Source organism: Bemisia tabaci, chromosome 2, assembly GCF_918797505.1.
Source record: "Bemisia tabaci chromosome 2, PGI_BMITA_v3".
Taxonomy (NCBI): Eukaryota; Metazoa; Arthropoda; class Insecta; order Hemiptera; family Aleyrodidae; genus Bemisia; species Bemisia tabaci.
In genome coordinates, this window is record NC_092794.1 from 63,737,416 (window position 1) to 63,750,396 (window position 12,981).

Consider the following 12,981-nt stretch of genomic DNA (forward strand, 5'->3'; position numbering starts at 1 on the left):
TGGTAAAACTTAATGAAAAATAAAATCTTGAAATTTCTCGTGAAATATTTCATGAAATTTCAGACAAATATGAAAGATATTGAAAAATACCGGTTCCTTTTCATGATTTGCAAAATTTAAAAATTACTCAAACACACATAATGTGTGTTTGAGTGCGGGTTGCATATTCTAGCCCCTGAAAAATACGACAAATTTCACGGCCTCGTGAAATTTCATGAAATATTTCCTGAAATTTCCTATCTTCCACTTCTTTCTTACGTTTCATGCCACTCTGAGTGGACACAGAGACAATATCGATGGCTCAAGTCGGAAGATGGGTGTCTGCATTGCAATGTTTCAAAATCTCCGACTACGTTATTTTTTTTCTTTTGGAGAGAAAACCGACTAAAATATCTAGTAACATTTTCTGTGAATATGTTTGAATGAGCGGAGAACATTCGCAGAAAATTCAAGAAAGAATGTCGATTGGTTACTTTGAAAAAAAAAATCTGAGCGGAAATGTGCAACGTCGCAATTGGAGATCCGCTTTTCTCCAATTTCAGCCATCGACTTCCTGCCGTGTTACCAAAAGAGCAGTAACGCCCAAATTTTCGAGTTTCCTTCGAAATTGGTTGAAGTAATCTAGTTTAGATAAACTCATGCAGCTAAAACAGCAAAATTAGTCTATAGTATTTTTATACAAAAACGAGATTTGCGATAAAGCAAAAATTGACGTTGTTTCAGACAAAATAGCAGTAAGTGTACATTACATTATTTTACCATATCAGGATATGAAAAACGATTTTGCAGAATAAAAAGAAGTACTTACTTCCGATCCGATCCGATTCAACGCTGCAATTGAAAATCGCCTTCAAAAAAGCGTATAGGCAAAATCGTCTCCGGAGTGTTCGAATAGTTGCTCTGCAGACTTCATTGTCGTGAGTACAGTGAGAATGAAGGAGTACAGAGGGGCTTACAATTAGTTGCACTGCAACGTTGCAAAATTTCACGCAGCAGTTTACCTATTTTTCAATTTTGTTTGTTTTAAATTTTCTTCTGATATTTCCTACGATTTTCCCCTGGAGTTTGATGAAATAGCTTAAAGTTTTCTGAATAAAACATTTATACTCATGGACGACTAAAGTAATAGGTTGTCAATCGTACTTACTGGAAATAGAACAATTGATCTCGTGAGGAATTTAAAATTGAAACACAAAAAGTAGCTATTCACAATCCAATAGATCAAAAACTGTAAGAAAAGCTAGGAAACCCAGAAATTCAATCCATAGAAAAAGTATACCAATTTTCGGCTGGACAGATTTGTATAAATGCTATCATGTTACCCGAATTTTTTTCGCTTCCAGTAGATGTTCCTCCTACGTATTGTTTCATTATGCAATGAACAAATCTGTTGTCCGAAATCATGTAGCGTGCACTTAGAAACGCGCTCACGGGTGATGGAAAAATATTCAGAGCACGCGGACAATAACACGTGCAGCACACGTGTTAAGGTCTCTGCTCAGTTCGGAATTCTCAATCTATGGGGAACATAAAGGTTGACATGCCCACGATTCGGGAAATTACGAATCGTTCATCAACTGACGGGTGTTGCACAACCTTTCTGTTAACTCTAAGCACACTTTAATCGATGAAATTCCTTTCCTCATAGTTTTGTTGAAAACGTGACTGATGAAGTTTGCAGTCTCAGGTTTTACACTACATTTCAACGATCTAATTTTTTGGGGGAGTAACTACTATTCTGTCCCTGGTCTAATTTTTAACGTTCTAAATTTTGGGGGGAATAACTACTACTCTATCCTCAATGGCAGTATGTAATTTTTATGTAAAAAAAGTGGAAAAATAAAGAATGGGAATTAATATAATTTACATTAGAAGCTTAAGGTGAATAAGACTCACCAATGACATTCACTTTCGCACGGCGGCGTTTAACCATATAGAGGTGAATGTTTATATTGTAATAGTCCTTTACTTATTTCTTAAAAATCTCAGTTCTTTCTGAGTACACGAGCTCCAAATTACTTCGTCTTACTTTAACTGTCATCCGTTGTTTTTTAGATTTGGCACGGCAATTTTAAAATCGCCTTCAAAACAGCGTGTAGGCAAAACAAACTCCGAAGTGTTCGAATAGTTGCTCCGCCGACTTAACCATTGTGAATACAGTGGTAATGAAGGGGCGAGAGCAGATGGGCTTTAAAGCATTGCGAAGTTTCATACAACACTCTACTTGTTTTTTCAAGAACGTTTTCAAATTTTCTTTTAAGATTTTCTGCGAATTTTTTCGGGTTCGATTCCCAGTTTAACAAAAATTTCCTGAAATTTTAGGAATAAAACATTTAAGTATTTACTGAAAAAACAGGTCATCAAGTAAAACTTGGTAACGTCGTCACGCAGTTAAGTCCTTCTGACTCTCACCCCTGCAAACATTAACCAGACAAAATGACGAAGCTCCCCTGATATTAGCTTTGAGCAAACAGAATTCATTTCCTCGTGATAAAATGATGCATAGGTACCTACGTAAACACAAAAACATTCACCTCTTCTTTTATCTCCTGGAGTTCTAGAAATGAAATTTGAACACGAAAAAAGTTGAATGTAATCGAAAAAAAGCAAATACAGGGAGGATGATTTCCGCTTTAACAGCTACCTCAATCATTCTGTTCTAGTTATGTGGCTCCGGGGCAAACAGCCCAACCGGTACAGCCCCTCTGCTCGTATCTCTCCCCGGAACAGTCCAACTAGTGAGCAGCCACCAGCGCAGCCATCTGCAGAGGGTGTTGTTGCAGTCAAGTGAGTATAACTACATATTTACAACACTATCCAGGGCCGGATTAAGGGGGTGGCCACATGAGCCGCGGCTCATGGCGGCAAATCTATAGGGGGCGGCAAATTTTGCAATTTTTTTAAATGTAGGTATAAAAAAAATCAGATTTAGAAAAAAAAAAATTACAAACGAGAAAAGGCGACAAAATCTCTCATTTCCTGAGAGTACAGTACTTTCTAATTGTGTCGTCTTTCAATGATACAAGAGACAGCACCTTCTAGTCGAGTTAAGAGAGAAACCAAACACGCGATTTGGCCTGGAGCGGCGCGACTTAGAGAGAAATGATGACGAGGACTTGAGATGAAAAGGAGAAGCTCTCGACGCGGCGATTGGCTTGTAACACATATTAGCGCCTACAAGACTGCACGAATACTTCACGCATTGCATCAAACAGAGTAAGGTCATTTCGGACGGCGTGAAACGGATAGCGCCTACAAGAATGCATGAATACCTCACGCATTGCGGCAAACACAGCGCGACCAGCGTGAAAGCGCCTACAAGACTGCGTGAATACTTCACGCATTGCGTCAAACACAGTGCGGTCTGCGAGGCGCTGCGTCAGAAGTTAAAATCATTAATCCACATTTATGTTTGTTCTTGCATAATTTTTTGGTTCATTTTCTATGAATGGAAGGCCTTGTCCACACAGAGATAGGTTTACGAAACTTAACTTTTGCGCGAAGTTCCGTGAACTTTCGCTAAAGTATTGTTGACAGGGCTTTCCCAAAAAATGTGTTCAACACGAGTAAACGCGTCTTATGCACCCTTCCCCCGCTGACACGTTCATTTGATCGTTTTTATTGATGTTTCAAAACGAAGGCGGCAAAACACAGGCGACCCATGGGCGGCAAGTAGGGAAATCCGGCCCTGACACTATCACGGTGTTTCAAAATGGCCAATTTATTCCGTTTTTTGACTGACATTTGATTCATTTAACAAACTTATCGATCTCTCACTGAATTTTTTATTATTATTATTTCTTTGAATTTTTCAGGATGCACACAGTAAATGAAATCGTGGCATTAAAAATTTTTCAAAATATCAACTGAAGTTTTTCAACACTAAAAATTTTCCAACTTTCTTTTTTTTAAAAAAAACGGTTAAAAAAGGGTCATTTTTTAAAAAGTTAAATAAATTTAACTTAAAACATAGCAAAAAAGGATTTCCTAAAACGTACATTTTAACAGTTTTTAGTCTTTGGTTCATGATCCTAGAAAAGTTCACGACTGAATGAGACTGCTTCTGCTGTATTAGGTACCTACAAAATAAGCTGTTCTTCCTCTAGACACTGAGCGAGAAAAATTCAAATAACTCGTCATCCTATTTTCTACTTACATTTTCTCCGGATTTTTGTCATAATAATGGGAAATCAATTTTTGTTTTCTCATTTTTTTTTCCTCTTTGATTTGTTTAGGATGCATACGGAAAATGAATGTGTACCGTTACCTCCAAAAGAGGAAACAGAACCAAGTGAAAAAAGCAAGGTTTTGCAGGAACAAAACGGCTCTGGAAAACTGGGACAACTTTTCTTCAAACTCAGGTTTGTAGTACCTATACGTTATAGAAGATTTATAGTGCTTCTATACTAAACACAAGCAAAAGGGATCATGCCCAAGTACCAAGCGCAGCACGACGAAAATATTATGTTAATTTTGCAATTTAATGTAATAAAATTACAAGTTTATTTACCATGTATTTGCTACATTTTTAAATAATTTGGTCGATATTTGCCGATTTAAAACAATCCACAAAATTAGTTTCATATTTCAAGGGCTTCAAGGTACGCAATTTGCAGGGCAAAACAAAATGCAACTCATTTCAATTTTGTTATGATCAATTTAAATGGAAGGAGTCCCTTCAATTAGTGAATAGGCAACATGCACAACACTCCAATATAATATTAACAATAATTTTATTTTGTAATTATTGCAATTTATTGCAACTTGTTCTACTTGAGGGGTGGATTCAGACAGTCTCTCATAATTATAATCAGATATTATTTCTATGTGGTCTTGAGCACATTTATTGCGAGTAAATGATGATGCCTCGGAGGAAACAGGAAAACACACAAATAAAAATAAATTAAAAAGTATCTACGAAATGAATTTTTGTTCGTTTTTGGAGCATTATAATACTATCATTGTCACGTAAAGTTAGTAATTACTCTCTTTTGATCCGATACCAAGGTGAATATAACAATGGAGTAATTTGCTTTAATCACTTTATTACATCCTGTTAAATTAAATTTCATTACTGTGTCTTCATTTTTATAGATACAAGAAAGAGAAGTCCATCTTGATAGTGAGTGTTTTAAAATGCCGCAATCTTCCAGCAAAAGATGCAAGCACAGGGAACTGTGATCCGTACATCAAATTGCAATTGTTACCAGACAAGCAGCATAAGGTCAAAACTCGAGTCTTACGCAAGACGAGGAATCCAATTTATGACGAAGACTTCACTTTTTACGGGATCAACACCAATCAGCTGCAGGTGGGTCTTCTTAAAAAACAATTGCATACTTTAGTTGGTATCAGGTTGATCATTTATGCAAGGTACATATATCTTTCTACTTGTCGTCCAATTTTTTCATGTTGCAGTATGAGTTTCTAAATAACCGCCCAGTTCCAATATCACCTAATTTGTTTTTGCTGTTGAATGAGTACAATTTTGGTACATTGAGTCATCAATTGATTTAAGATTTTTTAAATTAATTGTTCGTATTTTCGTGAAATTTTATTTTCCTTGTGTTACTGCTTGTTCTCAAGTTCACAGCCTCTTTTATCACCACCAGTTGTGTTTCAATCAACAGATGATTGTCTATTCTATTAGTAGGTACCTACCTACCTATACTTTGGTTAACTATAACAAGTGAGGCCTGCTATGGGGCCTATAGTAACTCCATAAACGAAAATGGTGAAAAATAATGTTCGAAATACGTTTCTAGGAACTGAGGAAACTTTGGTTTCTGCTAAAATCATGTGTTGTGCGCAATTGGGTTGAATTTAGTCGAACAAAAATGACAAAAGAAATATAGTTTTCATGTTGTTTGAAAGAATGCTTGTTTAAATAATATCTTTGGTTGTCTTTTTTTCAGAGCATTACTTTACACTTTGCTGTGCTGAGTTTTGATCGATACTCTAGAGATGACATCATCGGAGAAGTATTTGCTCCACTATCATCGATTGATTTGGCACATTTGGAGAATCAGCAAATTTCCCTTTGTCGAGATATTCAACCCCGCAGCATGAAGGTAATATTTTCATCTTTGTCTAAATATTTGAAATTTTCAGATGAAAAAAGATTCCAGGATGAAAAAATGAAGTGGCCAAAAATAATTGTATCTGACAGTTTAAAAAATTCACACCAACTTCAAATTAAATTACACCTAGGTAGTTGAAATTAGCATAAATTATTTTAGGAGGGATACTTAGTAATGAATAAAAATGCTGGACAATGCTACTATTTAATTGCTCATCTAATTTCAACTTCATTCGTTCTAACAGTAAGTTTTGAGATCATTTAGAGATATGTGGATGTTAGACAATCAAAATTTTTTAAGAAGAAGAATCTAACATATGAGATCACACCTCATTGACAAAAGTATAAAAGTTAAGGGCAAGGGGAGGTACCTACATAGTAGTTGAGCAATAATTGGTAGCCAAAAAAAGAACAAAACAGCTACCTGATTGATGAAATTTATGTTAGAACGACAAGACATCGAAAATCAATATATTAAATATGGCACAAGTAGACCTCTATCTTGTCTTATCTTGCCAACGAAGCCTGAAATAGTTTCAACAATTAGGCTCAGCTGCTGTCACAAAATGTATACTCTCAAACTGAGGTAACAAGAGCCTTTTCAAGGGTGTAATCAGTGGCGTAACGGACTTCCGCTGGGCCCCCCCGCAAAATTTTTTCTAGGCCCCCCCCCATGTCGATAAAATTCCAATATTATCCCTCCCTCCCACCCCTTCCCATTTTTTGGCCCGAGGCATCCCAAATCACGGACTTGGACTGCCTCACCCCTCACCGTCCCAGATCCCGTACCCGATTATATGGGACTCCTGAAGGATCAAGGATCTTAAGGGGTGCGGGGGCCCAGCCCAGGCCCAAGGATTATTGGATCTCCCAAAGCCCGAAGTACGAAAAGTGACAAAAAAAGAAAAACAATTTAGTAATCACTGAGTGGACATTGGAAGGCAGGGGCCCTCCAGCAACTAAAAAGTTCGGAACAGTCCGAAAGAAGTATGAAAAACCCCGAGCTAACAATAAAAATCGGAGGAAGAAGCCCCATCTCAATAAGTAAATGCCCAAAGTTTGAAACCTAAGCTAAGCATCAAAGATAGAGAGAGAAAAAAAAATTCCAGCGGCCGAGGGCCCCCTTGGCGCTGGGCCCCCTGCATAGCAGGGTCTGCGGGGGCGCCCGTTACGCCACTGGGTGTAATTACATTTTAGTGCTTCGGAGCTGCACAAGACTTATATTTTTACAAGAAAACACGGACACATATTTTTCTTTGAGTACCTATTTCAGAGAGTTTCAAACGATTTTCTGTACAAAATATGTAATTTTTTTTCCTTGAAAAATTCAGTTTAACGAAAGTTATGGTTCTGACTGCTTAAATTCACGAGTGCCATTCAAAACATCATGTTCCTTTTTTTTTACAGATTCGATCTCAAGGGCGAGGAGAGCTGCTTGTCTCCTTATGCTGGCAGCCTGCTGCTAATCGAATAACTGTCGTTGTTTTGAAGGCAAGGAATCTCCCAAAAATGGATGTAACAGGTCTTGCAGGTATGCAATTAATTTTTAGATAAAAGCAGGAATTAGAATCATCATGATAACTCATTTTCGTAGGTTCTCCCAAAACTAATGCAACAATTCAGTTTTTGTGCAAATTAAAGCAAATATTAAAACACACTTTTTGTGGTATCATAGATCGAATCCTCAACTTGAAAATGAGAGCAAAATGTAGGTACGAAATATCTTGCACTTTTTGGTCAAATGTCTTTAATTGTGATATTTATTTTCTTTCTTGATAAAAGAACGTCACTTTGTTGCGAAAGATAGCAGGTTATTGCTTTTTAATTGAATCAGTCATTTTTTATGACAGAAGTTCTAGCATTCAGCTTCTTTCTCTCTGATTTAAAATTGACCATTGTTTTTTTGCAGATCCATATGTAAAGATGTATTTACTCTACAACGGACAACGAGTGGCGAAAAAGAAAACACATGTAAAGAAACGCACGCTCAACCCAGTTTTCAATGAGTCCTTCGTTTTTGAAATACCTAATGGAGCAGACAGTTTGGCAAACATCAGCCTTGAATTTTTGCTTCTCGATTGGGACCGAGTCACCAAAAATGAGGTTCGTGTTCGTTCATACTATATGAGTTTAATGTTATTATGAATTCGTAAACAGTTACTGTTCTTGAATTTAATTTATGAGAATAGAAGATTATTTTAACGGAAATCTGAAATGTTTCATTATAATTGGTATGTAATTTGATACTTGCATGATAAAAATTATGACTTGATTCACTTTAAATGTCTTAATGAAATTAATTTCATGTTGCTTTCGAAAATTTATCAGGCGGTCAAATTGATGACTTTTCTGTGCTCAAGAGAGGGTAATGTGTTTCACCATATGACGTTTGTCGATTATGAAAATTAATGTGGGGCTGTATTCAATGATTAAATTACTTGTCCCGGAGGTGCAGAAAAATGCATTTACAATGGAAGGTTTTAACTTGACTATATTGTTCATTAGCTCATGCTCAGCTACATTGCTATAATGCTCATGAAGAGCAGTTCTATACAATTTGCCACAATGAGAACCGTGTTTGATTGAATCTTTCAAATTCTGGAGTTTTTCCATGGCAGGCAATCCATTAAAATTTCATAATAACAGAGGAATGTGGTCATCTCAAACACCCTTTCACCACAAGTCCCTTTAGGCTTGACTTTGTTTCACACATACATATGGATTGCATTTTGCAAAAAGGAACCAGTAGCATTGCAATGATGCTAAGATTGTGCAACTTCATACTTTGCAATAAAATTGCGGAAATTGTGAAAAACTATGAAATTTAGATGGTAATTTTTTACTTAAATTTACAGTTTTTAGCGAGTGAAATAGAAACTATTAAGGGATAATGGGGTTTTTCCTCCAAGACAAAAGAAGTTGCACAATCTTAGCAACATTGCAATGCTAGTGGTTCCTTTTTGCAAAATGCAATCCATATATACAGCACTTCCTGGTGCTCTTCAATGCCCAACCGCCACTGACCTTTTTCAAATCACAACCCTTCTAGAATCAAACCCTAAAGCATTTCGAATTTAGTCCCATCCCCTCACCATCTCATTGGGCGCCTTTTGCCATTCTCGGTACATCATCAAAATTGAAAATTTGTCATTACTGCCCTATTTGGTAGCTCAATAGACGTTGAGAGCGTGTGCTTTAAGCCATCATTGTCATCTGTGCAGGTGATTGGGCGTCTGGAACTGGGCGGCGCCAAAAATACAGGACCTGCTCTGCACCATTGGAATGAAGTATGCAACAGTCCGCGACGACAGATTGCAGAATGGCACAAACTACGGGAATAATCTCAAGAACGCAAATCACTCCAAAGGAAATATGAGGAAATTCTGTGTCCATCATAATTTCTGACATATTCATAAGTGTGTAATAGTATTAGGCATCAGAATACTCCACAAAGTTGATACCCAACTACTTGAGTACATAGTCAGTTTAGTGAACATCTGTGTCTATACTATGCTCCCCTGTTAGCTGACTTACAGGATCCCTTTTGTACTATTTTATACCTTTTGGAATGAGGATTTCCTTCCGGCAAGGAAGACTCTTTCAATCACAATTTTCTGACTTTCGAACAACAACCGATCCAGTTAGCAGACGTAATGGGAAAGAAGTCAGAATCCCGAACGGGTAAGAAAATTTGACATCCCGCACCTTCAAAAAAGAACAAGAATTAACTGGTAGTTCCCTTGCAGAATCCCCAATACCTGCTGAAAAATGAAGACAAAAAATAATTGTTTTCAATGTTTCTCCAGCTTTTCTTAAGCATAACTTTGACTGACATGAAAAAAAATGGGAGAGTTACTGATCTGATTCTGCAATATATAATGAGAAAAAGAATGGGATAAAACTCTCAATTTTATTAATCGCCCAAGATTTGTAAATTCAATTTTTCTAGTCAATGTAATTATGAATCTCAACTTTACTCTGCATTTACTAATATTTCATTTCATCACAGTAATATAATCTCCATTTACTACCTATTTTTTTTGGATACCACCATATCAGACTTATTTGGTTGGTGCACACATCCAAGCCCTTCTTTGTTTAGATGTGTCTTGGAACTTAATTTTACTAAAAGTTCCAATAACTCCTTTTAAATTCAGAACCAAGAGGAAACAACTTTCGCATCAATTTCAAAACGCATAAAATCTTCTTTGACTACAGCTTGTCTGAACTGTTTCCCCTGATACTTTCACAACTAATAAATAACTTTCCCTAAAATTAGACTGCTTTAATACATGGATTTGCACTAACTGACTAGGCCCTTGTAAATAGTAAGAAAATAAATTAATAAATCTTAATTATTTTCAGTGTCAGAAATCCACGCACTAAAGATATGATTCCACAAACCAAGAATAATTATGAGACCCTTCCTTTTTATTTTACATTTATTAAGGACTCAAGAGTGATTTCTTTAAGCTTTACACTGATCGGTTCTATTGCTGAAACCAATGATTACGACTGTTTGCAAATATTGTGTGACATCTACACAGCAACTCTAATGAATTAAAAGATATCCTTGATTTTAGCTTCTATAGTTTTAACCAAGCTAAAATTAGTTTGTCAAACTGAATGTGCTGACCTCACTAAACTAGTTCATTCCCAGTTCGGAAAAAGTTCACCTAAATGAACAAATCGTGAATGCAAGTTAAACAGCCCCTAAAGCTCACTTCCAGTGGGATCAAATTTACCTTCATGAGCTTTACTGAATAGTTAAGTTTTTCTTTTGATGTCAAAAAGAACAGATTATTGAGTTTAGTGGTTCAGCTCTACTTATAAGGGCTCAATTTCGTTTTCATCCATTGAGTTTTGATCAAGAGGAGGAACTATAAGTTGATTTTTGCCCTGCCCCTTTTCCTCACATCATTCCATCTTTATTAATTTTTTCTTTTTTAAATCATGATTTGCTTGGCTTTTTACATAATGAATACATGAAAAGCTAATTCTTTATTTTCAATTTTAAATCCTATTTTTGTACCCTCATAGGTAATACTCATCTATAAAATTTAACGACCGTTTTTACAAACATACAACTTTTGCGATGAACCTCTTCTGCAGCACAAAATAGTAATACTGTGATAATTGCTCGTTTGGAGCAAAGGAATCTCCGGAAATTTTTCTTAGCCAGGTAGGCAACTATCTTCCCTTGGAGTTGGCAAAAATTTTAGGTGTAGGTAAGGCATAACTACTTCCATCATTTTTGGGCAGTGCTCGGATTAAAATTTTCCACCATAAACGAACGAACATATAATATTTAATCACTACCTTGCTCTCACTTTAAACTTCATTTTTTGAAAGGGCACTTCCGTCAAATAATCAGGTGCCGACTTTTGGTTAGATTATGCAACCAGCCTAGAATTGCATCTGTTGCTTACTTGTAAATCTGTAAGCCACTCACATTGGAATGATGAGATTCAATTCAACTTATCTAGGAAATCAAATTACTGTATAGTTAATAGCCTCCGATGGGCCTGAATTCAAGCACTCCCAAGCATGTTTTCTCTTTGAAATCTCATGAGGAAAACGCACCACACGAAAGGCAGTCCAGAAATCTAAACCTAAATAAGATATAAATTTTTCCAATTTAATTGATGAAACAGCAAAAAAAACAAATCCGCCATTTATATAAACTGAAAAAACTTGTTGATATCTCATTCAGGAGTTGATCTCAGCTCTGTTGAGTGAATAGCTTTTTATGTAGGATTTAACGATAAAACATGTGGCGTTTTTTCCTAGTTCAGACCTTATCTAGTGGCCCATTTATAAAACCTTATTTATCCACCTAAAAATACTGGCACACAAATTTGGGAGAAAGCAACATGAACCCACAAGATGTACAGCTACAGACGCAGAGATTAGTCAGAAATTTAGAGATACAAACTTACAAAATAAATTAGATTTCTGGTCTCTTCGGGGAAGCCTTGGTTGCTAATTTAGAAAACAGATTTGATCTCTGAGGGAAGGATGTGTCCCCTCAAAATGCTTCTGCATTTCAACTTTATAAATGAGCAGAGCTCAAGTTGTTAACCTTTCGATCTATTATTTCCATTTAATATCCATTCCCATTGACGTATACTTAATCACTTGTTCATAGAAAAACATAACTTTTAAGTTTCTTCTTACCAGTTTTACTTCTTTGTCTCTTTCTTTATTTTTTTTATTTTTTGCAAATGTGTAAACTAATACACTCACACCAAATGAAAAAGTAAGTCTCATGATGGATGTTCCCCACTTCCTGTCAATCCATGCTGACTGTTGATGTCCCTGTCTGGACATTGTTGCTTTCTTGATTTTTCGCAACTGATTTTATGTTTACTATCATTCTATGTTATTTAATTTTAGCTGAATAAAACTACTTTTTTTTATAATACAGTTGATGTTGTTGTTTTTCAGTTTCCATCCCTTCTATCAAGGTCAGTTGAGCTAGTCACAGAATCATGTTTTGATGGTTGACGTTTATAGATTAACAAAAAATAAAAAGATGTATCTGAACACCTAGTTTCAACGCCGAATATTAACGGATATATTGCCCTTCAACAAATACAGAGTATAACACCATCCATCATAGTAGTACATACTATGGTTTCTTCCACCTTCATCAATTAAGGATACACATGTATTTCAAATCAAGCACGTAAAAAAGCATAAGCAAATGCATGTGCACTGATTGCTTGATTTAAAACTCGGATGACATCAAGGTGGAAGAGATGCCCCACCACAGTGAATGACATCATACAACCTGTTCTTTGAATGGCAATATCGCCACTAATATTGGACATGGAATCTTAATGTTAGGGAATACCTTCATATTTTTTGCGAATCTATGAGATTCAACCATCAAAACATAA

At 36.1% G+C, this 12,981-nt stretch overlaps 1 protein-coding gene across 1 annotated transcript in view; it reads left to right on the top strand.

Annotated features, from left to right (window-relative positions):
• Positions 1 to 12,505, top strand: part of Syt4 (Synaptotagmin 4) — a 79,384-nt gene extending 66,879 nt beyond the window's left edge. The window contains exons 3-11 of the mRNA XM_072296443.1: positions 790 to 917; positions 1,938 to 1,954; positions 2,664 to 2,787; positions 4,236 to 4,361; positions 5,095 to 5,311; positions 5,916 to 6,071; positions 7,487 to 7,610; positions 7,989 to 8,182; positions 9,301 to 12,505. Of these exons, the coding sequence (XP_072152544.1) occupies positions 790 to 917; positions 1,938 to 1,954; positions 2,664 to 2,787; positions 4,236 to 4,361; positions 5,095 to 5,311; positions 5,916 to 6,071; positions 7,487 to 7,610; positions 7,989 to 8,182; positions 9,301 to 9,420 (1,206 nt within the window). The 3' untranslated portion in view covers positions 9,421 to 12,505. The remainder of the gene's footprint in view (positions 1 to 789; positions 918 to 1,937; positions 1,955 to 2,663; positions 2,788 to 4,235; positions 4,362 to 5,094; positions 5,312 to 5,915; positions 6,072 to 7,486; positions 7,611 to 7,988; positions 8,183 to 9,300) is intronic.
• Positions 12,506 to 12,981: the final 476 nt, after the last annotated feature.